The sequence below is a fragment of the Betta splendens genome, chromosome 9, assembly GCF_900634795.4.
Source record: "Betta splendens chromosome 9, fBetSpl5.4, whole genome shotgun sequence".
In the NCBI taxonomy this organism is placed as follows: Eukaryota; Metazoa; Chordata; class Actinopteri; order Anabantiformes; family Osphronemidae; genus Betta; species Betta splendens.
Genome location: NC_040889.2, coordinates 24339498 through 24364909, shown reverse-complemented (window position 1 = coordinate 24364909; position 25412 = coordinate 24339498). Strand labels below are relative to the sequence as shown.

The 25412-nt window shown below is 49.3% G+C and overlaps 1 protein-coding gene across 2 annotated transcripts in view; it reads left to right on the top strand.

The window, feature by feature from the left end:
• The first annotated feature begins 3426 nt into the window (after nucleotides 1–3426).
• Nucleotides 3427–25412, top strand: part of efna5b (ephrin-A5b) — a 71758-nt gene continuing 49772 nt past the window's right edge. The window contains exon 1 of one of the 2 annotated variants that reach the window (XM_029161041.3): nucleotides 3427–4624. In XM_029161041.3, the coding sequence (XP_029016874.1) occupies nucleotides 4500–4624 (125 nt within the window). In that variant the 5' untranslated portion in view covers nucleotides 3427–4499. The remainder of the gene's footprint in view (nucleotides 4625–25412) is intronic. The other variant, XM_029161040.3, reaches the window with a different exon arrangement.

Below are 25412 nucleotides of genomic sequence, written 5' to 3'. Positions count from 1 at the left end.
TGGATTCAGGGCAGAGCCCGTCCCAGCAGATACATCCGATTAGTCCCTCTCATCGATTTGTGCTGGCTCGTCATGGCTTAGTCAACCCAAGGTGTCTCTTCTATGATATGCTGTCTCCCTGTGATTTCGTTTGCCAACGCTCTAAGTGCATTGAGTGTGACAATAAAATCTTTAATCTAATATGCATCCTAAAGAGGGAGGTGGTGGAGAATAAAGACTGAGGGAACAAAGCCGGGACGACAGGGGCAACGTCCTCCACGAATGACACAGTTTGGGTCTAAAATTAAAACAAAGATATTCTAAATACCACTGGCTTTTAATCCTAATTAAAGATTTCAGGTGATTGTTTTTAAATCTCCTTCTGCATAAAACGCAGCTTTGATTATTATCTGCTGAAATAGCATCCGTGCATTTTCTTTTCACACGCGGCTCGGGCTAATCTGTGTTTGCATCTCGAAGCATGTGATAGTTTACAGTAAACGGGGGTTACAGGCGTCCGCGCGCTGGGCCCAGTAAATTCAACTGACAAGGATCCTGTTGCCTTGGAAGAAGCGTCATATTCAGGAACGCGTGAGCTGTGTATCAATGAGACTGGCAGCCTGAACGGAGCCGTGCACGGGTCCGAGCGCGCTCCCCGGTCCTCTGCATCCCAGCGCTGCTCTGTAACAGATATATATATATACTATTAGAGGAACGCTATAGCTCACGATGCACAGTGATCCGCTGTAAACCGGCAAGGATCCTTTACAGACATCTGAGGACGAAGGAGGAGGATCCTAAAAGCATCTTGAGAGCAGATTTAATGGTTTATGGTTGTAAAAGCTGCCATTATACCTGGAGGTGCCACTTTGTCTGCATCCTTTGGGTGGAATAGTTTCCAATGTAAATCGCATTTGTACAGATTCACACAATTTGATTTGATTGCGCACGGGTTTTAATTAACGCTTTTCCAAACAGTGAGACGTGCTTTTTTTTTTCTTTTTGTTGCCGCTGTCGCACACCTCTAATTGACAGATATTTCCAAGGGAAGTGTTCAAAGGAGCGTTGTGGCTTTTCATGTCCATAATTGCCTGTTGGCATGCCTGACCTGCCATGTTGACACCAGACATGCCGAGCTACGTTCTCACATCTTTTTAATGAGTCTGTGTTATGATGCAGTCTCTAATTGTCCTGTTGGCAAAAGAACAATAACATTTCAAAAAAATAGAAGAAAGAGAGAGAGAGGTGAGAAGCAGTCGTCCACGCTGTGACCCTGACTATGAGAACGTAAAGATCTCTCTGTGTGAGAGACTCAGAGCCAGATACTCGTGACCATCGTGACTTCTACACATCAAAGCTCAAATAGTTGTAGTGGTGGTTGTAAATAATTTAGAAGAAGGTAGAAAGGAAACAGGAGAGAGGAAATAAGAGTTGTGCGCCATGTTAGTATTGTTTTCCTCCTCGCTAATCAATCAAATAGAAATATCAGCACGGCCTTTTTGGAAATGGAGTTCAGGTAATCTTTGCGCCGCTCTGCTGGAACATGGGAGTGGGGGGGGGGGGGGGGGGGGGGGGGGGGGGGGGGGGGGGGGGGGGTGGGGGGGGTGTGGGGGGGGGGGGGGGGTGGGGGGGGGGGGGGGGGGGGTGGGGGGGGGGGGCGTGGGAGAAAATAGCCCCATATGAGAAGTAATCAGCGCAGCCCACCGTGATCACCGCAGCGGGTTAAGGAGGGGACGCGGGCAGAGAGCTCTGCTTTGGCGCCAGAGAAAATGAAAGCAGCTGGGGACGTGCGACGTGCACGCCGGACCCGTCGGACCTACGTGTCGGGATTTGTGTGTTTTGCGTGTGCGAGTGGACGGAGCGGCCGACGGGACGCAGCGGGAGAGGAATGCAGCCGAGGCCGCGAAGTGAGTGTGAAAACAGCCGAGTTCTCTGACCTCCGGGCCCCTCCTCTCCTCGGTGACACTGACCTCTCTATTTACCTACGTGTGTGTGTGTGTGTGTGTGTGTGTGTGCACATCACAAAGAATAGGAGGAAACGTGTGTGTAGGATAAAAAACATGCCTTGCAGGGGTTTTTGTATCTTCGCATGTGTGTGTGCCGACCGCAGAGACGAGGCCCAAGGAAGCGGCCGAGAGCATTATCCTAACACACGGCACCTCCGAGCCCGCGCTCCCCTCCTTCTGTCTTCCCTCTCACTCTCGCCTCCCGTCCCGTGTCCTTGAATGCATCTAGCACCTGTTGCACACGCAGTAGGTGTTTAACCACGGCTCATTTTCCTCCTACTTTCCAAGGATAAAAATACTGATGCAACAGCTGAGGTCTTTCTCATTCAATCTATATAATATATAATCTATATAATTCACTAGTGCATGTATGTAGTGAGTACAGAAAAGACACATTACAAAAAAAGAACAAAGTGGAAAAATGTGAACTCCTTCTTGGTTTTTATGTGTTTATAATGGATGCTCTTTCATCTCCTGTTATGTATTATCACTGCACCTATGACCTCTTTCCTCCAAGACTTGAAAATATCCAGCCGACATAGTCCTTCACGTTAAAACAGAAAAATATCTAGAAAGAACACAGCATAATGTGCAGCCAGGCTACCATGAATGCGCCTCACACTGCATCTGAATGGGGGTGATTTCATGTTACAGCTATTTTCGTTCGGGATTTCCCACCTGAATTAAAGGCCTGCTGCTCATTTTCTAAAGTTTCATAAATCCTCCTCGTGAGCGCTTGTCTGATTTAAGGCGTCGACAGGCGCGGGTCCCCTGACGCATTAGCAACTTGGACGTGTCCCCAGCAGAGCCAGCCATCGCGCCAGCTCGCCACTGCGGGGCGTCTGGGCGCTGGAGCGGCGCCTCGAACCCCTTCCGTCCGCGAGGGCCGCCTGTCGTCGTCACCCGGAGCCCGCGCGGCCGGGAACGTCACCTCCCCGTCCTCCACGAGCTGCGGGGGGGAGACGTGACCTTCCCAGTTGAATTCCTTACGATTCACCATTAAAAGCGAGGAGCAGGATATTCTTCTTAAAATGACCACTGACAAAACAAAAAATGGCATTTATATTAATATTGATGTTTTGTTACTGTCTATTCTACGTTACCTCCACAAACGCATCTTTTCTGTGTTGAGAAGTGCATATTTGAATTGAGCCTAAGTGGGAGCGAGAGTAACTGAAGCCGTGGTCCTCCTCGGTCCGCTGCGTCCCTTTGCATGTAATTAAATAGCTCGGCTCGCACTTATCAGACGGATCTGACAGCAGAATTTCTAAAAGCAGCCCCTGTCCCGCGCACCTCTTCGCTGTCCCTTTCCACTTCTACCTCTCTCTAATTGAATTAGCTCGATTTGGGCGGGGGGCGGGGCTTGGCTTCGTTCGAGCGACGCCCATTCAAATCGCGTCCAGCCAATGGGACCATCGCCGCTCCTCCGTAGCCACGCCCCCTCTCTCGGTCGGCGTCTGGAGCTGCCCGCCCGTCTTTGCCCTCACCTTCCTGCGCGTCCCGGCGTTCCGAAGCCAAACACGAGACAGCGGAGGACTACGGTGCACGCACATGGACGAGCGCACGGTTCTTTTCGCGCCTGCACGTCACGCGACGGCTCATATGTGAGGGGGGGGGGCCGCGCACTTTGAGATGCGGACATAAACAGGCGTCTCTCCGGTGACGAGAAGCGCATGAGAAAACACAGCGTCGTCCGTCCTCTCCGACACCGAGAAGGACTCCTCCCCGCCGCGGCCGTGACACCCCCGGTACGTCGCTGAGAAGGGACAGCGGCGTCGGTTTCCTCGCGACGGACACGACGGAGCGACCGCAGCGGTGCCATTCGCATTCCGGGCGCTCGCCCACTATGTGCACGGCTTCGAAAAGTTGCGTGGAGAACACGGACATCTGACGTGCGCCACACGGCGTCATTGGACACAAGGAGCGTCTCTCTCTCTCTTTTCCCCATCACGCCTCGGACCCGCTAATCCCCCGCGCTTTGGGTTTGTAGTTAAACGTGCGCCTCAGTTGTCATTCGAACTGGCACCGGCCGCGCGCAGGAGCTCGCCGCAGACGGAGGACGTTATCGCGCGACGAGAGACACCGTCCGCTGCGTTGCGCATTTGCGCTGCGCCGTTTGTACATTAGAGGGACAGATTTGCGGCCACTCCGGAACGGATTTTTTCCGCCTGATCTGACATCTTGTTCCAAATAACGCCTGTGATTCATCGGGACTTTCGCCGCCCTGCACCGGAGAGCCTGCGCCGCGACGCCTCGGTTTTCTAACTTTACATTTCCGTCAGTCGGAACAAGTGTCATCTCAAGTGGCCTCTTGTATGGTCACAGCGCCGATTCCCCCTGCGACTTTCTATGTTGTGCGCGTTTGTGTTTGTTTGGCACCCGCAAACTGCGCCAGAACGAACGCGGCCGCACGTGAATGAGCCCCGTCACCTGTCCCGGTTGAAGCAGCCGTAGGACGCGTCTTGACCGACCCACACGCTGACGAGGAATACGTGCCGAAGTTTTGCCGTAGTGATGCTGCAAGTGGAAATGGTCCTCTTTGTCTGCCTGGTGCTGCTGATGTGTGTTTTTAGCCAGGAGCCCAGCTCCAAAGTGGTGGCTGACCGCTACGCCGTCTTCTGGAACCGGACCAACACCAAGTAAGTGACCTCGCGGCGCGCACCTCTCACCGGCCGACGCTCCGTCTCTCTGCGTCTGCATTACCCGCGGGGTTCGCAGGCTTTGCCGGACCGGGTCACCGTCGGTTCTCCGCAGTGAGGGCATCGCGCCAGCGCCCGCGTTCCGGGACGCGTGCGGGAATAGTCGCGCACCGGGCGACCGCGTCCCGTTCGACGCGTGGCCGCCCCGGGAGGCTGCGGGTCACAGCCGAGGCCCGGGCGGAACGTCGGCCGTGAGGCGGCGTGCCGCTCTACGCGCCGCCGGTGGCTCATTACGCGCACGAGTGGGGTGGAAGTTTATTATATACGCGAAGCCGTTTATGCGGGAACAGAAGTGGAGCGTTTCTCTGTCCGCAGCCGGGTGCGTGACCCCACTGGGCACGTTAACGCGAGGTCCCAACTGCTCTCGGCCAAAGCACGAACAAGTGCAAGTCAGCGCAAATCCACAAACTCCTCTTAGTCACTAAATGTGGCGGAACTCCTCCCGTCGTTCCACTGCGCGTAGCTCCGTTGTTTACGAGTATTTAATGCGTGGCTCTATCACCAGAGACCGGCCTTATTAAATGTACACTGTGAGGGTATAAGGTGTCAGTCAATACTAAACAGCTCCCTCAAAATCCAGGACCGTTACCATAATTCAATGTATGGCCGTGGAGCGGCCTCAGCACTTTGGAGGGACCCGCAGAAGCGTTTCATGAATATTACAGAGGCAGAAACATCACATTAAAATGAAAAATTCACGTTGACACAGTTGTTCTTTCCCCAAGTGGGACATTGCGATAACTTTATTACTTTGATTTGTTAGTTTTAATCACCTCTTTATTTTTCTATTAGTTATTAGTCTTTAAATAGTTCTTCACCAGTTTTTATTGGAATGAAAACCTTTGTGTTAATTTAGATTAATTTCACATGAATAGTTCATTGCAAGACAGTACATTTTAATTTTTCTGAATTATTATGTACTATAGTGTCTATATATTATTTTTTGAAGAAAAAAGCTGTAAAGTAGATACAAAATCAATGGAAGTTTGAAATAAATTAAAGTATGAAAGTTTAGAATTAAACTTTATTATTGTGAGCCATTTCTGGAATAATAAACCTTCAACTTGCGGGTTCATTATTTAAAAGTAAGAGAAGATTTACTCCTAAGTGCAGTGGCAGCTGTGTGAAAGTGTAAAAGCCAAAGACGCAGCCTTTCAAAACTTCTGTAAACTTTCTGTGTAAAAAAAACATGTTTAAACATGTTTTTATGTCAATTAGCAGTAAATTTTCACTTATTCATAAGAGACTCATTGTCCTGACATAAAGCCACAAAATATGTAAATTCAACCAGTTGGTTTATATGTTTTTTGACATGAACGTACGTTAAAATTAGTTCCATTTTGTCTCCAACAAAGTGAAGCTGTGAGAACTTCTCAGTTGCTAGGTGCAAATTTTCTGTCTCCGGGACGTCGGCAGAGTTGATAGAAAGTTTCTGACTGAGCTGCAGCCGTGCAGTCGGACGCCTCGACTCGAGCTCAGCGTTCGTGCACATGTTTTGTCGAGACGTGGATTTCCCTCTAAAACTGTGCAGCCTTGTCTCGGGCTTATTAGGTCTGAACACTTGGAGTTTACAGGGATCTTTCACTTACCTCTTAACGGCATTTAGTGTTTGTTGAATAAAATCCTCAGCTTACCTTCCAAGTGTGCACAAAGCCATTAATAGCACATGCTGAATTTGTTACACAACTATTTATATTCAGTCTGAAGTTTGGGAAAACATGATTTATTGCTTAAAGCAATTAGTGGTCGGGGATCCAAACAGGAGGGCTGACTGTAAGCGCCCTGCTGAAGTCGGGCCCAGTTTGGTGGGTGCACAGATCCTCAGCCTGATACTCAGCGCAGCGTGACTGTTGTGCTGCTGCTCTCCGCTCACACTCAGCTCCGGCTGTTTATTTGTGGAGCCCTTTTCCCTCAATAGACGCGAACGCAATTTCGAGCTAAATCTCGGTTCCCGCTGTCGATGGACTGTACTGTTTTTTTCACGCTCTTAGTTCGGACTGGACCGGCCGCTCAGTTAACTTGATATCTTCCAGATGTGCTGACAAGTTTTCTCAGTTTCGGTGAGGAAAAAAAAAATGTAGTGAGAAAAAAAAAAAGAGAGGAGGAAATTTAAGTAAATCTACCGTTAATCTGAGATCTTACTCTCTAACTCAGGAGGAGAGAGAGAAAATGGGGGCTTTGTGATCCTCCGGTCTCCGTGCTTGTTGTGTACTTTGACTCTATTTGGATTTCCCTCTGAAATCAGAGGAGTAGAAACGGCTCGTCTCCCGAGCCTCATCTGCTCCTGCAGCGCTGACTCGCCTGAGGAGAGGAAACAGGCTTCCACGGCGGCGCCAACGCCGGGCCAGCGGCTCTAGACAGGGTCCGCCTGACTGTGGCCCCTGCAGGGCCGAGGCAGGAAGCCAGGGGAGAGAGAGAGGGCGCCGGCCGACCCGTCCCGTCGATCGCCCGCTTCATAGACATCGAGCCCCTGTCCTCATGCATTAGTGCAGGAGGCTGCCGTGGTTCTGTGGCGTCTGCCGTTTGTCCCGAGGCTGAAAGGATCTGGGATCCGGGCGCATGCACACTGTCGCACTACACGCCAGTTGTGTTACTTTATGGTGGTAGTGCATGTGGTCTAATAACAGAGCGGTGCAGGCGGCGGCAGCAAACCTATGAGATAAATGCCTGTTTTTCTGCTTTGCCTCCGCTCTTGTTCTTGTTGTTTCACCTCCCATCGAAGAAGCCATTCATTTTCAAAGCCGAGACACCGACTCTGTGTTTGTGGAGTGATTGAGCGAGCGGCTCTGTGTAGTTTTGAGTGCATGTGCTCAGGTCGGGTAAATTGCGTCAGTGTTTGCTTCCTCGGCTCATTGGATCGACCGAAGTGCAGACAAAGGCACCAAAGCTTCACCGCGGCCCAACTCACAGCGGTTTCACTTGTCACGTCCGTCTCCTGTTTTTTGTCTAATTGCCATTAATTAGAAGTTTAGAAGTCAAGCTTGGCACGTAGTGCACAATGAAGCAGAAAAGAGGAGTCGCCTCTCGTGTTGGAGTCACTGACAGACAAATGACGGTGGTGCAGACACTTTTATGGCTCCACTGTCAGCTCTGTCAAACGCAGACTCTCGATACCATCTTCTTGTGTCTGAAACGGAACGTTCTGATGCTTTTGCAGGTTGGAATTTCTTCACTTCGTCAGTTTCGAGGACCGCAGTTGGTGTGTTTTCCTGCGTGTTTGTGCTGTAGCTGATCTCGGAGCTGAGGGGGATTTCCTCACTGTCGCGTTGCCTCCGTCCGTCACCGTGAGCCTGAACTCCAGCCTGGAACCAGGAGCTTTTTAATATTCCTCCCAACACCTTAATGTCTCGTATGATCCAAACATCCACTTTCATGTGTGGTGAACTTTTCTTGTCTAGTTTTGTCAGTTTTTAATTTTGAATGCCAAAAAGGCCTCAGAGCCGCGCGTCCTCCTCCCAGAGTAACTTGAACTTGAAATAACTGTCTCTGCTCGCGAGCGGTTGGCTCTGATGGTGCCCTCCCCTCCTTTCCTCCCCCCTCGCCCGTCTCCCGCGTCGCCTCTCCGCGTCCCCCCCCCCCCTCGCTGGTCTTAGAAAATGAATAAATACAATTAGATATTTCAGGAGTGGCTCCACGGTTGATGGTGGGGAAAGACGCGCAGAGGTCAGGCTCACTGTGAGAGGAGCTCCGGGAGAGGTCACACACACACACACACACACACACACACACACACACACACACTGGCCTGTGAATGGCAGACTAGTAGCTGCAGGTCTCCTTGACGCACAGGCTGTTATTAACATAAACAGTTTGTTGGTTGTGGTCATGCAAATGGCTCAAGGTGATTTGTATTTGGCTGCATAATTTGTAGCACAGCAAACAGCGCGCAAAGCGTTTTTCCAACGCATTGCCTTCATTTGTAGCTTTTCCATTTTCACCCCCGTAGTGATCTGTCACTAAGAAAATAAAGTGTACAGTGGCTTCGCTGGTGGTGTCACTTACTTTTGTTGCCGTCGTGTCTGGCTCGTCTTTGTCTGTGCGCGTCATTGTGTGTGTGTGTGTGTGTGTGTGTGTGTGCGTGCGCGCACAAATGCAAAGCACAAAACGAGCCATGAGCTCACTCCATTTCAGATAGCAGACACCAGATCGAGCTCCTACCTCTATTACCTTGGACTTGTCATTACCAGTCACAGACCAGTGGGACGTGAAGAAAACGTCCAGTCTGTGCTCGTGTGTGTTGGCTGTAAATGGACAAAGACTCGCATGCACGGAGGTGGAAGGTTGGCCCACACACCCATCAGCCTCCAATGGGTGTGAGCGTTATTCAGAATTAGGTTTCCTCCCGTTGCCTGTGCTTTGAAGCGCGCAAGCCCTGACCCCTCGCTCGTCCCCTCCGCTCCCTCTCCGTCCGAGGCCCCAACGCTTCCCGTCAATGACCCCTCGCTCCGTCACTCTCTCACGCCCGTGGCGCTGGCGGGCGCGAGCGCCCGCTGAGCTGCGTGGACGGCGGAGGGCCGGGGACACAAAGGGGCCGAGGAGAGAGCAGCAAAACAAACGCGGGACCCGAGGAGGAGGTGCAGCGCGGCGCGATGTATTACTTTTATTGGGTTTTAACAGCACTCTGTATTTTCTCACCAGACCTTTAAATGCGCTTCCCATTTAAATGAGATTTTTTTTCTCTATTAAGTAGAAAATGAGCCCAGCAGGCAGTAGTCAATGCTCAGTCAATGTGCTTGGCAGAGCAGCTGTTTTTCAGCATGTGTAGGACGAGGGGGGGGGGGCTCTTGGCTGTGACCCTCGCTGAGGTGCTGTGAGCGGACAGAAGCCGCTCTGTCGCCGGGGGTGCCTGGCGGCGGAGCTGCAGCCCTGAATATGCAAATCTGACTGAAAAAAGCTCCCGGCATGTATGGATTACATGTGAATGATCAGTTATTAAGATATGTGTTAAATTTGCACGTTTTCGCGAGGTGTTTTTTATTAATGCGCCCTAATTTGCTTACTTTGACCCGTTTGACCTTCAATTGGTGATTTATTCATCATTTTCCCCCCTCGACCACAACATAAGGAGCCCTGCCTTTGCTCGTGATTAGATAAATATTACTTGGTCTACCAGGGTTAGAGCCTTATAAACACCGCCATCAATTTAAATTAGCTCGGGTTTTCCACCAAACAACCGAAGGGCCTTTCTTTCATGGGGGACAGAAATGCTGAAGAGCCGAAAGCGTCGCTTGGGCTGCGCGCGTCTCCCTCCTTTTCCCGGGGAACCAGAATGTAACGTCCAGGTTTCTGTTTCCAGAGTAATCACTCAGAGTGCCGAAACGCTGCTATCAGCTGAGCGATCTGCGTGTGAGGCCTCATTCAACCCGTGGCTTTTCAGGGCTGCGCTACGTATAGCTCTGCTCGGAAACAATAAACTATTAAGCAGCTCACGCAACGCCCACATGTGCAAAGCTCGCTGCGAGACCCTGGAAATCATAAAAAAATATTGTTTCCCTTTTGCTTTTGCTACTTGCTTGCCTTTTTTGCCATGCGTGTTTATTTATTCAGGGGCACTTTTTCTCTGTACCCCTGCTCTCGTCATCTCAGTTTCAAGTTATGGAAAGTTTTCCTCCCGACCGCTTCTTTATTTTCCCTAAACTTACTTTGTTCCACCTCAGAGCGGCCGTGGGAACGGATCCCATCTGACAGGGTACAGTTGCCTCGAACACCTGAGTACATTTGTGTTAAATATGGACATAATGGACCGAATGTGTTTTGCTGTCGGATTTATTTGGTTCCCGCCCCAGACGGGCTCACGGCTAACAGGAAGACGGGATCGCAGCGGGTCCAATTAGGGCCGAGACGCTCGGCCGTCGTATCATAGGCCCTCGTTTGTGCCTGAAAATGGCGCCAGCGTATCCTACTTCAGCTCGTCTGCTCCCCTCTGTAAAATGGAGGCTTAGAGGCAGCTGTTACTGTAGTAACACTTGGCTAATCTATCACCCCTGACCAGAAAGGGGCGCTACTGAGAGGCCCGATAACCTCCAGTGCTCTGATTTCAAACTGAGGCGCCTCAGACGCGCGGTCGGCGTCGGCTCCGCTTTGAAACCTGCCTTTTCTGCCCTCGTTAAACTCGTTCGCTGTCAAAGTCGCCCTGCTTTTACAGGAACGCAGCGGCGTGCGAGGCCAGTGCGACTAATGGCTCCTAATTCTTTCATTCTTTCTGTCATCGTTGCGCCGTTCTGCTGGAAAATGTGACGTGAATGATTGAGACTGTTCGTTTTTCACCGTACACATTTTCCACAGATAATTCCTTTCATGCTAGACTGGCCTCGGACCTTACACTGCCATTTTCCTTATTTAACTTGGGGGGGGGGGGTGACTGGATGTTTTTCTAGCTGGGCGGCAGTGTGGAGAATAGATCCCAGAAGAGAACACATCTCCAGCTTGTGAATAAAGACCTAATTGACGGGTTGTAGGCAGTTGTAAATGACTCATGAGGTAATTCGTCTTCATAGACAGGCTGAGACGCACACAGGGGCTCAGCGCTGCCTTTTAAAACTGAGGCCTTTTACGCCGTGTGTTTTCTGAATACTAGATCCCAAAATAGAAAAGGCTGCCGTAACCTCCTCACCTCCGTGTGGTCCGACGCGTCTCCGCGAAGCGTCTTTGTTTGCATTTCCAAAGTCACGAGGAGGTGAAGTGCTGTGAAAAATAATAATTGATGTCCCGGCTTCGTTTTTTAATATCAAACAATGTTCGGTCCAGCATTGTGTCACGACGCGTCACTAATAAGCTGTAGGTGCATTAGCCTGTTTTAAATGACAGTAGACAAAAATACTGGCAGGGCCCCTGAAATCTGGCCCGCAAGAGTAAAAGGCGGCCATTGTTCTGCTCTGTCTGTCCCCTGAAAGTCCTGCATGTGCTTTAAATGGAGAGTGAGAAAAAAAAAAAGCAGGGGGCAAAAGGAGCCGAGCGACGGAGAATGGTGTGAATGGCGCGAGGGAGCGGCCGCTCAACTTGTACTACGCTTCCAGAGGCGGCGAGGAGCGGCGAGGCAACAATGGCAGCGCCAGACGCCGGCGGAGAGCGGCGCGCAGCCGCTCGGGGTGACGCGCGGCGTGGAAAAGGCGCGGCGACAGCCTCCCTCATTTCCAGCGAGCCTCACCCAGGCCCTGTCTGCCCCCCCCCCTCGTCCTCAACCCAAGCCCCCCCCCCCCCCCCCCCGGGCCCCGTCCTGAGCCTCACAGATGCACGCCATGCCCTCTGTGCTGTGATTGGTCCGTGGGGATTCTCTGGGGGGGAGGGGGGGGGGGTCTTCGGGGCCTCACCCCCAGGAGGTGTCGTCTTTGCCGTCCGAGTTTGGTGACACTCTGTTTATTTTCTGCAGAGACGGGATTAGGGGCGCTGGAGTTTATGCTCGCGCTTTGTTTCCTGTGACACTGAAGACTCCCACACACGGCGCGGCGTTTACGCGGGCCCAACTGTTGTTCAATGGGAATGATATTCATTTTTTAAGGTAGATCCTTGAAGGCGAAGGTCATAAGCGCATGTGTTCCTGCCACCGTGATAAATCATTGTTTTGAATGTAATTCACACACTGGATGCTTCATTTTGTAGCAAATCTTTTCAGATCTGTCTCTGGCTGCGAAGGCTCAGGGTCTAATAAGGAATAAAAATGTAAAATGATGTATGGATCCATCATGGTGTCACGCCCAGCGCTGTTCTCGGCCCAGTTCTCTAAGGGCCGCTTGATAGTTTTTTACATTTGTGCAGTTGCATTGTGTTTGCGTGTGAATGCGAGTCTATGTATTTCTATAGGAAACTGTAGCGAGCGTGCGTTTTTTTCCTGCTCGCCTGAAGGGAAAACCGTTGATCCTGGAATGTGTGATAAATCCCATCTTCAACCTCTGCTCTCATCCGAGCCCGGCGTTGACTGGTCTGACTTACCCCAAACATCATCCCACATAACCAAATATGACACCCGAAGCACACGCCGGCTTCCACGCACACGCGCGCGGACCCACGGCTCTGGTTTCGAGGGCCAGTTCATTATTCCTGGCGAGTTCAAGTTGCAGGAGATGCGGTGTTTATTCTACTTGTTTATTTTCTCCCCCTAAATCGGAGAATGGCGGGTCTCGGAGAGCAGCAGCCTTTGAACCGCGGCCTATCCCATGACTGCAGCCCCGGGTATTAACCCAGAGCCACTGAGAGGCTTAAAAAGCCATCAGCTCATTGTCCAGAGACACAAAAACCCCCTTCCTCTAACCCGTAGCCCCCCCACCCCCCATCCTTCTCTTCCCCTCTTCGCCTTCCCTCCTTTCTTAAGAATGCCTTGAGCTGGCCTCTGCTGGCATTCATATTAATCAGTTTTAAGGGTCTAATGAGATAAGTGAGACTTAAGGGGAGTCCCCAAAGTGGCCTAAGCCCTCTGGATAAACAGAGGTGATGAGCACTGCCTATGGCTACATCCTTAGAAGTGTGTGATTTCCTCCAGCATGCTCATGCATACAAAAGTTTCTAATGCCCTTAATCTGGCTGTTGAGCTTTGAAAGCCAAAACATCAGCACACTGGATATGTCGAGGAGACGATCATCGGCTCGTCGTGCCGAGGAGCTGATGATGGGCCCATTTCATGCATTTGCTTTAGTTTAAGGCTCGCTAAGACCCCCTCCTTTGTGCCGATCCCCCCCCATTCCCTCTGTTCCTTATCCCAGCAAGTGCCCCCTGAATATAGGCCAATCAGTTTCCTGCTACTCCGCTGCTCTTTGTGCCGTATCATCCCCTCTTCTTTTTCCATTCCTTCTTTATTTCCTCTCTCCTGCCTCTGGAAACCCTAGATCTTTGAGCGCTCCATCCTTGTCCTCAGCTAGGGGGGTCCCGCTGAGGTGACCCAGCAGGCCCACTGTCAGCATTAGGCTCAGTGTTGTGGCTGCAGCGCTTGACTGACAGTTACAGAAACCCTGTTTTTTTCCAAAAGCAATACGAACTATCCCAAGCTTTTCTCCATTTCTACTTATTTTCTAACCTTCAAGATAAGACAAAAGATAAAGGTGTGTGTGTGTGTGTGAGGGGCGACCGGACCAAGCACAGTACAAAGGGACACCAGCCAGAAAGAAATGAAGAAATGTAGCAGCCAAATACAAAATCATTTAGATTTTATGTTTAGAATGATACAATAATTGTGCAACTGTGATTAAAGCTACTCAGTAAGAACAACCTCATTAGGTAAATGAAATAACCTATAATCTGCTTATACTTAACCAGTTTGAGAAGTCGGTGGTCAGTTACGGTGCAAACTGGGTACAGATTAAAGAGTAATACGTAGTTTTTTGATTAAAATGAACTATTTTTAAAATATTTTTTAAATAGTTCATTTGGCGAGTGACAAAAAAAGAGCAAAAAAAAAAAAAAAAACGCTGAAGAGAGAAAACAAACAAACAAGGTCTGAAGCTTTGCTACAGAACTACCCGAGTAGCTGTGAGGCGGGAGAAGCCTTCAGAGAGTTGAGTTTCACCTGCTGTTCTGCTCCTCCGGGCCGCAGGACTCCACGACCGGAGACATTCCAGCCAGGATTAGAGCGCGCATGGCAAACGGAAGCACCAAAATGAGCAGGCTGAGGAGCTTTTTCCTCCACAAATAGAGAGAGTTGGTCTGGGTTTTTAGTCTTAAAAATAAAAAAAATCAAAAATTTGCAGTTCATTTGAAGTCAATATTAATATTTTGGTATATGCAAAAAAGAATTTTCAGAAAAGAAAAAAAGGAATATACATTTTTTGATTCACAATTTGCTGTTAAATAATAATACAAGAAGTAGCACCTGCTTTTGTAAAATAAAAAAGCATTTTATAACATTGATATTGGTTGAAGAAATTTGCTTAATTCTTAATTTGCATTTGTGCTAAATTTACATTTATACTTGAGTTTAGGTATTTAAAATACATATAATGATAATAATAATAATATCAATAATAATAGATTATCAGCAGCCAATAAATTATAAACATCAGCCATTTGATTGTGTAAAAAAATATAATTAAAAAAAAAGAAATATATAAATATAATATAATTTATAATGTTGAAAAATAATTGGAACCACCAAGTAAAAATGATTGGACATATTTGTTCCAATCTAGGACTTTAAACTTTAACTGCTCTCCAGTTTCAAGTTTGGCTGTGACTGCGGAGAAGCCTGACAAATGACGCATGTAGTTTGTAACGTACAAACCTAAAAGCAGGTTATTAGCCTGTGGGAACAGAGATGCATCATATTTCTTGTATTGGATTAGAACGTGTGTTTACCTTTTGGGTGGAGTGATGAAATATTTATTAGTGCTTGTGAACGTTGCATAGCAAATACCATACGGTTCATGAAAACCAAATTTAGGGTGGAGGTGTTTGTGCGATGACAATGGTGGAAGGTTGTCGTTTGTCTTATTATGTGTTAAAATCCTTTTAAAGGAATGAATATCACTCTCGCCAGTGTGTTTAAAGCCCTGAACCTGGACTCGTAGTCGTCTAGTGAACTGACAGGTGTCTGTCGCCAGGATTGCGATAGTGTCACATTGTCAGTCTGTGAGTGACATCAGGTTTCTTCAATAATTCAGTGAAGCCACACTTGTACGTCCTCTCCAGCCCTACCCCCCCCCCCGGGATGTAGAGAGCTGTCCTTACATTAAGGCCACGTTATACTGTGTCTACCGTCGTACATTAGGAGCTAAGCCTTCCTGCCTGTATCACTGGTAAGAGGAACATGGCACGAAGATGGCTGAATTATTCACACTCATAATCGGCCTTTATGTCCTGCTGCCAAGGCTGGCCCCACTGTTATTCTAGTGCATAATTGATAGTGCTCAGAAGTGGAAAAGTTAGAATAGCAGAAGTAATGCGAAGCGAAAGTGTAGTCAGGCAGCACGAGAAGGGAAGAGGGGAACCGGTGGGGTGGTGGGGGGTGTAGGTGGGCCCCTATAGGAGTTTTTACACTGAGCTTGTGTTAGCCTTTACGGGGCTTAGGCCCAACTAGCGTGAGGATCGCGTGTGTAGGCCAGCCAGACTAGTCTGGGCTGGGGGTGGGAGTGGGGGGTGGGGGGAATGAGGAAAAGGAGGGGGGAGTAGACGGGGATCTAGCATAACAAGGCCTGACGCTGAGCTGGCCCAGAATGTGGTCTGTCCCCCCTCAGCGAGGGTCCTCCGGGTCTCTACTGTGGGCGAACAATACTATTATTTTTTTTTAATATGACTTTTAAGAGCCGTGTTTCAGTAGCGACGCTGCTGCGTTATCGGAACGGCATTTGCCCGCTTTGCTTTGCTTTTTGCCAGCTGCTTGCTGAGTAAATGGGCGCTGACATCACATTACAATCATGCGAGGCAGTAATCAATGAACGGAAACCTCCAGGGAAGACCACCGATTGGCTGCAGTCCAGCGGAATGGGGCGGTATCTGAAAAACCGTGCAATTCCACAGTTCCTTCAATAATTTTAAACGAACCTTTCCAGCTAAAATCCCTCAAAGTCTTCTAATAGTTCCCTTCACGTTGAACACCTTCTCATGAGCGTTTAAACGTGTCAGGTGAAGGTGATAACACAGGCCCAGGTGTAGTCTATTTAACACCCCTGTGACCCTTAACAAAGCCTCGCTAACCGCTGCCTAGCTTTGCCTTTTGTGTTCCTTAACAAAGCCCTTTAGCTGCTAATAACACTACAGCACTGCCAGTGTCAAGAGAAACCTGAGATAAGGTCCACATCAGAGGGTTGGTGGGAACTCTTTAATCCGCTTCTCGAAACCAAACCAACACACAACAGGCAGGGATCATGTTTGGCAAAGTGGCCCCGCTTTGATGGAGGGATCGGATGGTGTGAGGAGGAGGAACGAGGATGACGGAGAAAAGGAAGCGGCTGAATGCTGAAGGAGAACATCTGGAGAGTCACATGTTCCCTCACACGAGTTACACTCTGCTGCTTTTAGACTCATTAAACAAGCTAATTCTCTCCTAATAATACAGTTTTATTTACAAAATTCACCTGATAATATTAGTTTAGTTTAAAGTAAATTTTTTCCCACCTTCTTATATTATTTTATTTCTCGAATGATTTATCGACGTCCGGCACTGACAAAAGAAAAACTCACTGTTATCGTTTTAACATGAGCTCTACATCAAAGCAATATATTTTTTTGTCAACAGCACTTTTGCAATATATTAGAAAGTATCTTTCACCGGAGTCGCTAGGCCGCGGCCGTAAAGCCGTCGAGTGGAAACATTAGCAGCGATATGTCTCAGAATCTCATAAAACCAATTTACGAGTGCACTTAAGGCTTATACACCTACTGGAGCCGTTCTATAAAGATGCAGACGGAGATTGCACCAAACCCTCCTCAATTACCTGCATTTAAAAGTAATAAATGCGGATCGATAAGTGATAGAGGGCCTGTTAATCTCAGACTTTACCCAGTTATTTCCAGTTTAGGAGCTAATCGAGGGACTCCTCCTGCTGAAGTGAACTGCCTCTCACATTTAAATGCACACTTTAATCTGAGCTGATGATTTCTGACTTGCAACCTGGTGAAACTACATCAAACAGACCATTTTGACCTTTGACCTTTTCTGTGCTTTCGCCTCAAACCGAGCCCTCCTCATCACCTTCCTCAGCTCCCCTGGATATAATGTTGTTAATATGATATGATGACTTCACTAATGAGATCGTTCAGCAATTAGATGCGTTATCGTCCCACTCGCTCGCTCACTCTTTGTCAGTAACGGTTTTGCATCGTCACGTGGAACTGTGTCAGACACGCCTCACTCCTTCTGTGGCGTAAGGAACCCTAATGATTGTTCTAGACCTAATTAGTGTGTTATTGGGAAAGTCTCATCAGGAAATGCCACTGCTAATTCCCACCGATGGCATTTAGCTGAAATACCCACATGGCTGATGGAAGATCAGCTTTTTTTTTGTGATACATTTGTTATTTATGTGCGCTTTTTACACAAACACTCAATTAATTAAATGTCACAGCAGAGCTCAGATTAGCCGCACGCTTATGTGATCGCTTGATGCATTGTGATGTATGAGGAATTTGAGGAAAAACTGCAAGTGATGTTTGACTGATGAGTGGTGATTTGCTCCTCATGGTCCGTCGTATAAATGAACGCAGAAGCGAATAAGACGCGTCCACAGCGTCCGCTCCTTTTGGACCCATAAAGAACAAGCTAGTTTAGCTTCTACGTTATTGTGTCACAAATGTTTTACTTCCACATATCTGAGCGCAGGACGACTCCTCTCCCTCTGGCTTTGTTTTGTCTCTGCTGCTCCTTTAATTGTGGAAATTCCTGGTGTTTTACAGCCTAGTAATGATTTTACAGCCGGCTGTTATATTCCAGCGTCCGAACCCGCGGCCGGGGAAGATTTAGAGTGTCGTCGCCGTTGGGGAGCGCGCTCTAATTGGAAGGTCAGGGGGACGTGTTTCGAGTCGCGGGGGATCACCTGCGGACTGCGGATTTAAAGGTTATCCAAACCCTCCCGCAGACGTGAAGATAGAACTTTACAGTTATTATAATCGTCCGTCTGCATTGATAATTACGTGACGGCCCGGGTGAACGAGCGCCTTTTGAAACCGGATGAAATCTGGGTTTAACGGGCGCTTTGGTGAAACCGGAAGATACGAGATATTCCACTTGTTTTGCTGTGACACCGGAAAAGATTTTAGTTTCCACTCAGTGGCGGCGCGCGTCTCTCCTGGAGAACAGCTGCCTCTGCTTCCTGTGCTCCAGGCCAGGACTTAACCACAGCGGAGGCTCGGCTGCGAGGCCGGTTCTGCGCGTGTGAGGGGGCTCCGCGTCTGCATCTCGTGCCACATTTTCGTGTCTCTCGCCCGCCCCCTCCTCTCACGCTTGCCTGGTCCATGTCGTTGATGGGGTTTGGGGGGAGGGGGAGGGGCAGGGGGGTAGAGTACAGTAGACGGTGGCGGCGGGTAGATAAGTGGTCCATGTCTGGCTCCGGCGATGTGGGCCGGGTCACATGACGGACCCGCAAAAAGATCTCCCCGGATTGGTTCTTGGCACGCGATGTTTTGAACTACACACACACACACACACACACACACACACACACACACACACACACACACACACACACACACACACACACACACACACACACACAGAGAACGTACAGACGCCTCGCGTTCGTCCGACGTTCGGCGTCTTCTTCCACCCGCTCCGGGTCGCAGTGCCGTTATTGACAGACGGATGCAAAGGTGAAGCCCCTGCAGACAAAGAAGCAGAATGTGCTGAGCAGAGCACGCAGCGACTGGAGGAGGTGCGGCGTGCGGGCTGAGGCGAGGCTGCGGAGAAAGGAGATCCGCCCCTCCACCTCTGTGTCTGGCTCAAACGCTTGCTGACCAGCGCTCCCCGGGTTTATTTCCTCCCTCTCCTCCTTCCTGTTTGGTTTGTCTCATCTTTTTCAGAGCGCTGCCTGCCATAAAGCAGTGGGAATTGATTTTATCGTTCCTTCCCCCCCCCTTTCTCCTATTTAATACCCCCTCTGCCGTTCCCCAGCCTCCTCCGCAGGCTCAATCAATACAGCATCTGCATCCACACTGGGTAATGTACAGTAGGCGCACTGTAACCGTGTCACAGTGGGGCTCCACCGACGCTTGTTTTTCTTCTATCCATTTACCTCGGCGTCTACGCCGCCGCTCTCCTGCCTCCTTCTGATCATTTCTATCAGCCGCCTCCTCTCTCTCATTGCACATAAGGGGCAGTGCTGAAAGGTGAGAAAGTTAAGAGATTGAGATGCGGTTACGGCGCCTCCCTTCTCCCGTGTGCCTCATCCATCTTGCGGTGGCTAGTAATGGGAGTCTGATTGCATGTCATATCAGTTCTTATGGGGTCGGCCGGAGAGACGACTCGGGACACTTGCCTTAATAAGCCGTGTGTGTGTGTGTGTGTGTGTGTGTGTGTGTGTGTGTGTGTGTGTGTGTGTGTGTGTGTGTGTGTGTGTGTGTGTGTGTGTGTGTGTGTGTGTGTGTGTGTGTGTGTGTGCGCGCGCTGTCGCTCCTCCTTTCTTTTTAGAGCACACGGAGGCCCAAACACACGCGTGCATTGACGTAGTGAAACACACTCTCTCTCTCTCTCTCTCGCTCGCTCGCTCCTGACTACTTGACTACATTCAGCGGTTCTGCAGGGCAGCATTGAGAGCTGTCAGGCCCAGCATGGAGCCCGCCGCTTCCTCGAGCTTCCCGCTCTGATGACAAATGACCTGTGTCTCTGGATCAGGCACGGCGAGCCGCGGCGGGGGGAGGGTTTAATAGTGTAAAGTGCCTGGTTGTATGGAGTGAATTTCAAAAAGGCACTAGTCGAGAGCAGCGAGTGGAAAAAAATTAGACATGGAGTGATAGAATGACCCATATCTATGAGAAATGGAGCCCGTGGGGTGATGAGGTCCTCGCTCACCTTTCTATTCATTGAGTCACCTTTATTATTTATTACAAAATCCATTCCAGGATTTCTTCCTTTTTAAAACCAGTTAAAACATCCACACGTGAGGTATTTGTCAGACAACACTCGGACGGATGCGCCCAAACGCACACGCCCACTAAAACCAATAAAGCTCATCACAGCTCACTGCAGACGTCCCTGCCTGCTTGAATGTGCCCGCGCAGGTTCCACAGAGTCCGGAGTGGAGCGGAACACAAAAGGTTCCCCGCAGACAGTGGGCTCGAGGAAAAAGAACTCTGAAACCGACAAGTAGTGAGTAATTTAGGCCCATTAGAATGGCTGCTGATTAGAGATGCTATTATTTCAGCGCATTACTGAGTAAATGGCGCCTGATTCGGCGCTGGTCGCAGGACGGGGCGACCCAACAGGGGCCGGTGTGACTAACAGCTCCTCTTTGTTCACGCCGAGCTTTTCATCACAGTTTAAAGACGCTGTATTTTTTTTTTTTTTTTTTTTTACAGAAATGGCTAATTCACCCCACATGGTTCCATTTCAGATGCACACCTGCACACGCTCGCCAGTGGGGGCGGGTCCACTGGCAGGCTCGCTTTGACTGACAGGTTGGCGAGACGGTGCCACGGACGTGGAGGTGCGGCGGCCGGCGTTCGGTCCCGAACGCCCCCCTCACCTGCTCGCGTCGTACGAATCCCTCCTCGGATGAAAGCGGCAGACAAAATAGCTAATTTTGTGACAGATTGGCCACGACAGCAGTTTTTGACTAAACGCTTTTAGGTGATTCGATTTAGACGAAAACTTATTTCTGGAATTTAATTAGAAGGAAAGTGAGTTAACCTTAAATTTAAAGGGTCAGTTCACGCAAATTAAACCCCCCCCTCCGCCTCGCTTACCTCCAGGCGGATCCGCTCCTGCAGACGTTCGGGGCTGCGCCTGTTTTGACAGGCTGTGTTTTTTGGTGACGCGCCTTCGCACCGAGAAGATGGAGTTTGAAAACACACACGTCGTTCTAAACGTATCTGTGGCCGCATGCCATCAGAGGGTGATGCCGCGTGCTCAGCTGACCCTCTAATTGGCATAATTGTCCACCGCGTGTTGTACGTCGATGTATTTATAACTACTGAGCGTGAGCGATCCCGCTTCCCTGCTTTAGAGAGCAGGTCCGTCGGTGGTTGATGAGTGTGAGCACCACTTAGGGTCCTTAGCTCACGCTGTGCCCTCGGGGGGGCGGGTGGGTGGTTGGGTGTGTGGATCAGACACCATCTGTTGGCTGGCACTTGAAAAACACATTGCTTTCTTGCACAAACACAAACAACTCTGCGCCGCCTTCGTATCCGTCGATTCACTCATTTCTACTTTTTTCACTTTCTCATTTATTTTGTCTTTCCTTCCGACTCCGGTTGAACGTGGACTCAGAAGTCCCGGATCTTCTTCTTCTACTGTTTTCTTGCTCCCCGCCTTATTTCTCTCTTACCTGCGCCTCACCCTCGTCCTCCCATGTGCCCTCGCGCTCCTTCCTCCACAGATGTCTCCCTCCTTCTTGCTTCCTGTCGGGGGGGGGGGGCGTCTGGGTGTGAAAGCCTGTCATTAATGAGACGCCCCCCTCTCCTGCTGGGAGTAATCATGTATGAAAGAGGACACATTAATGCTAACACTGTGGGCTCTGTGTGTGTGTGTGTGTGTTCTCTGCTGTTGGAGTGGCCCGCGATGCCAACATGCCCCCCCCACACACACACACACGCTCACCAAATCCTCCCTCAAGGTCACAGTCACCTGGAGCAGCCCCTTTCTTCTGTCTGTCTGCTGCCGATCCCGTGACTCTCGCTTTCTTGTGCCTTTATGAATAGGCCTCATTCTCTGCTGAATCACAGACGTATTTCTCAAATCGCATTTTGGAAATTGGCACATAATCCCCGCCAGCCAATTTCACAGGAATTGATGCTGACCTTAAATGAATATGTGTAAACTACGCGTGCCGTTTTTCCCGAGCGAGTCGCTGCACGAGCGTTGTTTTTGTGTCAGCGTTGTTTGGGTTCTACCTGTGAGTGTGTGAGGGGCTGTGTGTGTCACATGCGTTTCATCCTGCCTCCTCGGGTTCAGTGCTCTCCGGCTGTTCTGAAGGTCAGAGATGACACCAGGAGAGGGTTCAGTCATCACCGCCATCCCTCCATCCCCATCTCTCCATCTTTGCTTTCATGTCCTCTCATTCCTCTATTGTGTGGCTCATGGTATGTGGACTTTATTAAATTTTCCTCCGGGTGGGTGATGGAGAAGACAGGAGGGGATCAGGGAAGTCATCCCCTCTTTGCCACTTTCATCTGTCTCTCCTCTTTCATTCTCACAAGGGGACTCTGGTTGTAGGGTCCTTGCGGTGAAAAGGTAGCCCAGGAACCTTCGCCCTTTTCGGGCACGACGTTTCATGACCGCTCCCTAATTCCATCTGGAGGCCGGGGAGTGAGACGGAGATAGCGATCTCCCTCTCTCACTCCTTTCATACATTAAAGTAAACCATGGTGCACTTCTTTAAAAGCTTGTAGAAAAGGAGCAGGAAAAGTAATAACCACGTTCTGCAGTTCTTTGTCAATCTTCTCAGTCAACAGAAATTAAGAAGCGTGTTTGCAACAGCAACATTTCGGATGTTCCTTGCAAAATTCACTTGGCTGGATCGTGGACCTTTCCTTTAATAAGTAGGTCGAAACGTCTTTAGTTTCACCCTTTTCCCCATGAGCTCAGTGAATTTGAAATGCTACAGTCGTCTTCCTTTTTGTTTCCCATGAACCCACTGTGTTTTTCTTTCATTCACATATTCAGGAGCTGTGTGCGGTTGCATGTTATTTGCTACCATTATGAATCACGCTGTGGTCTGTCCCGGGGCTTTCTGGCTCACATGCTCTGCATTTAAGCCTGGGAATCAAATGAGGTAATTGATTGCTTAAAATGATCAATTTCCCCCCTTCGCTCGCCCGTTGTACGTATGTGCACTGTAGCTAAAGCATGTTTATTGGTAGAGAATGATGATTAGCATTTAACCGCAATTAGCGGACAAATCAGAGGCTATAATTTAAACGCCAGCACGCTGATGCATGATAGCGGGTGTAGAGCTGCTCACTGTAGGTTTCAAAGGTACAAACAGATCCATCCTGTGATTTCGCTGCTGCCGTCTTACTTACTGTAATGATGGTCTGCACGGCAATTCATTTGAAAGGGAAATAAGATAGTTAGCCAAGTGCACAGACTATTTATCATGTGCAAACTCAATCCATTTTTTGTATAATGTCCTTTCTATGCAACTATAGTGAGTGAGACCGGACTGTGTTTGTTTAATCTGACCATTGATGGGTCACGTGAACAACAGTCCCAGTGTCGTGGAAACACTGTTGTAAATGTGATTCCACACAGTGGGCCATTCCTTAAAAAAAGGCCTAAAAGCCATCATGACGGATAAATTATTGCTTCCCCTCTTGTTTGACTCCAGACGCTGCAGCCAGCACAGCAGGATTTATAATTTGTGTTAACAAGAGAGATGCCAGCCTCCTTTCATCCATCCCCGCGTTGTGCCCATCCCCGCGTCCTCCCCATCACCCCGCTGATTATACCTGACAGTCGCTCCTTCTCATCGTCAGAGATGACAAAGTGTTTCTTCTGTGCTCCCATAGTCTCATCCCTCACCCGCCGATGGCCCAGACCACAGCAGGAGCAGATATAAGACCAGGGAAGAGATCTGTCACCACTCCCCTTTGTACTCGGGACTCATTTTTCAGCTCCTGGATAGGCGAGTGTGTGGCATCTCTTAGTGGTAAATGTGATTTATCCACTGAGCCGTTGCTTAGTGGTGGCCAGCGTGGCTAGAGGAGCAGCCAGACTCACAATTAACGCTGATTTATCTCCCAGCTCGACTGTTAGACACTGGATCAGCAGCGACAAATATGAAAGCGCTTCTGGGCCAAACCGGATCGGGTTCGAGGCGTTGGATCCCTTTTTTAAATGTGATATTAAAAAAGCAGCAAGTTCGTCAGCATCTGGGACACTTTACAGAACTTTTTTTTATTTTCACGTTCACTTGCTTCAACCACAACAGTAAATCAAAAAACCCAGACAAATATCAACGTGTTGATAAAGCCCAGCAGGACACCTATGACCTCACGGTGCACGGGTATTAAATATAATCATGTTCCACCGGCAGCCACACCGTCGCATTCCCTTTCTTGTGTGCCATAATGGAGGGACGAGGCTCAGACACATAATTTAACACAACACTGGGCTAATACAAGACACTGTAGGCAGCAAAGACCGACATTTAGCAGTACAGTATTAGACAGGATTAGGATGATTCAGTGCGGCAAGCAGGCGCCGGGTATGACAGCTTTAGCCACACATTTCACTAGGTGTCATTTAATACAGCTCCACCGCTGAGCAAAAATTAATTCACTCGCGATGACTTCTGCTCTTTTCATTTCCATTATTTATATATTTACCCCTGCTGCATTTGTTCGCCCGTCTCTCTTTGGCATGCCTCACATTTTTAATGGATTTATTTAATTCCTCCCTCTTTCCCACCCCGACGTGGCAGCGATCGGGACGTCACCGCCACCAATTTGCAAGAAAATCTGTCCATTTCATCTCCGTAATTATCGACGCAAGGGGAGGGAGAGGGTGTGTTTGACATAGTCACACATGCCCATTACGGACGCCTTTGAAGCCTGTTGAAGCTTGTTCTGTCAACAGGTTTGCCAAGAAACCGTGATGTGAATTACTGTCATATAGACAGTTTACTTGATGCCAGATAGTTTACGTGTGCACACAGCGAAACGGCGGCCGCGTGTCATAACCGGTCAGACTAGCAGACGCGCTGAACAACGCGGCAAACGCGCCGGAGCGATGAGTTCACGACAGTTTGTCGTGGGGTCTCAGCGGCTCATCGCCACGAACGCTCTCCGGATGATAGAAAACAACAGTTTTTTCCCGCTCCGTTTGGTGCGGAAAGTTAGTTCTGTGGTTGAAAACTTTGAGAGAAGTTCCCCTGGGAAAGGGCGGGAGGAGTGAAAGGGGTGAAGGGGGGTTAGGTCTTAGCTTAATCTACCTCCAATCTAGCGATGTGTGAAGAAATGCTGAGAGCAGGCACTGGCTGGAGGTTAGGTCAAGTCCCCAATGTAAAGCCACAACATTCTTCAAGCTGGTGTATTGCCTCCGTGCCTTCCCCGGTGTGTGTGTGTGTGCATTTTCACACTTCTACCATATTAACTTATATTTCCACCGTGTTGTAGCCAAGGGAGCGGGAGGTCTCCGGGGGCTCCGGGTTTA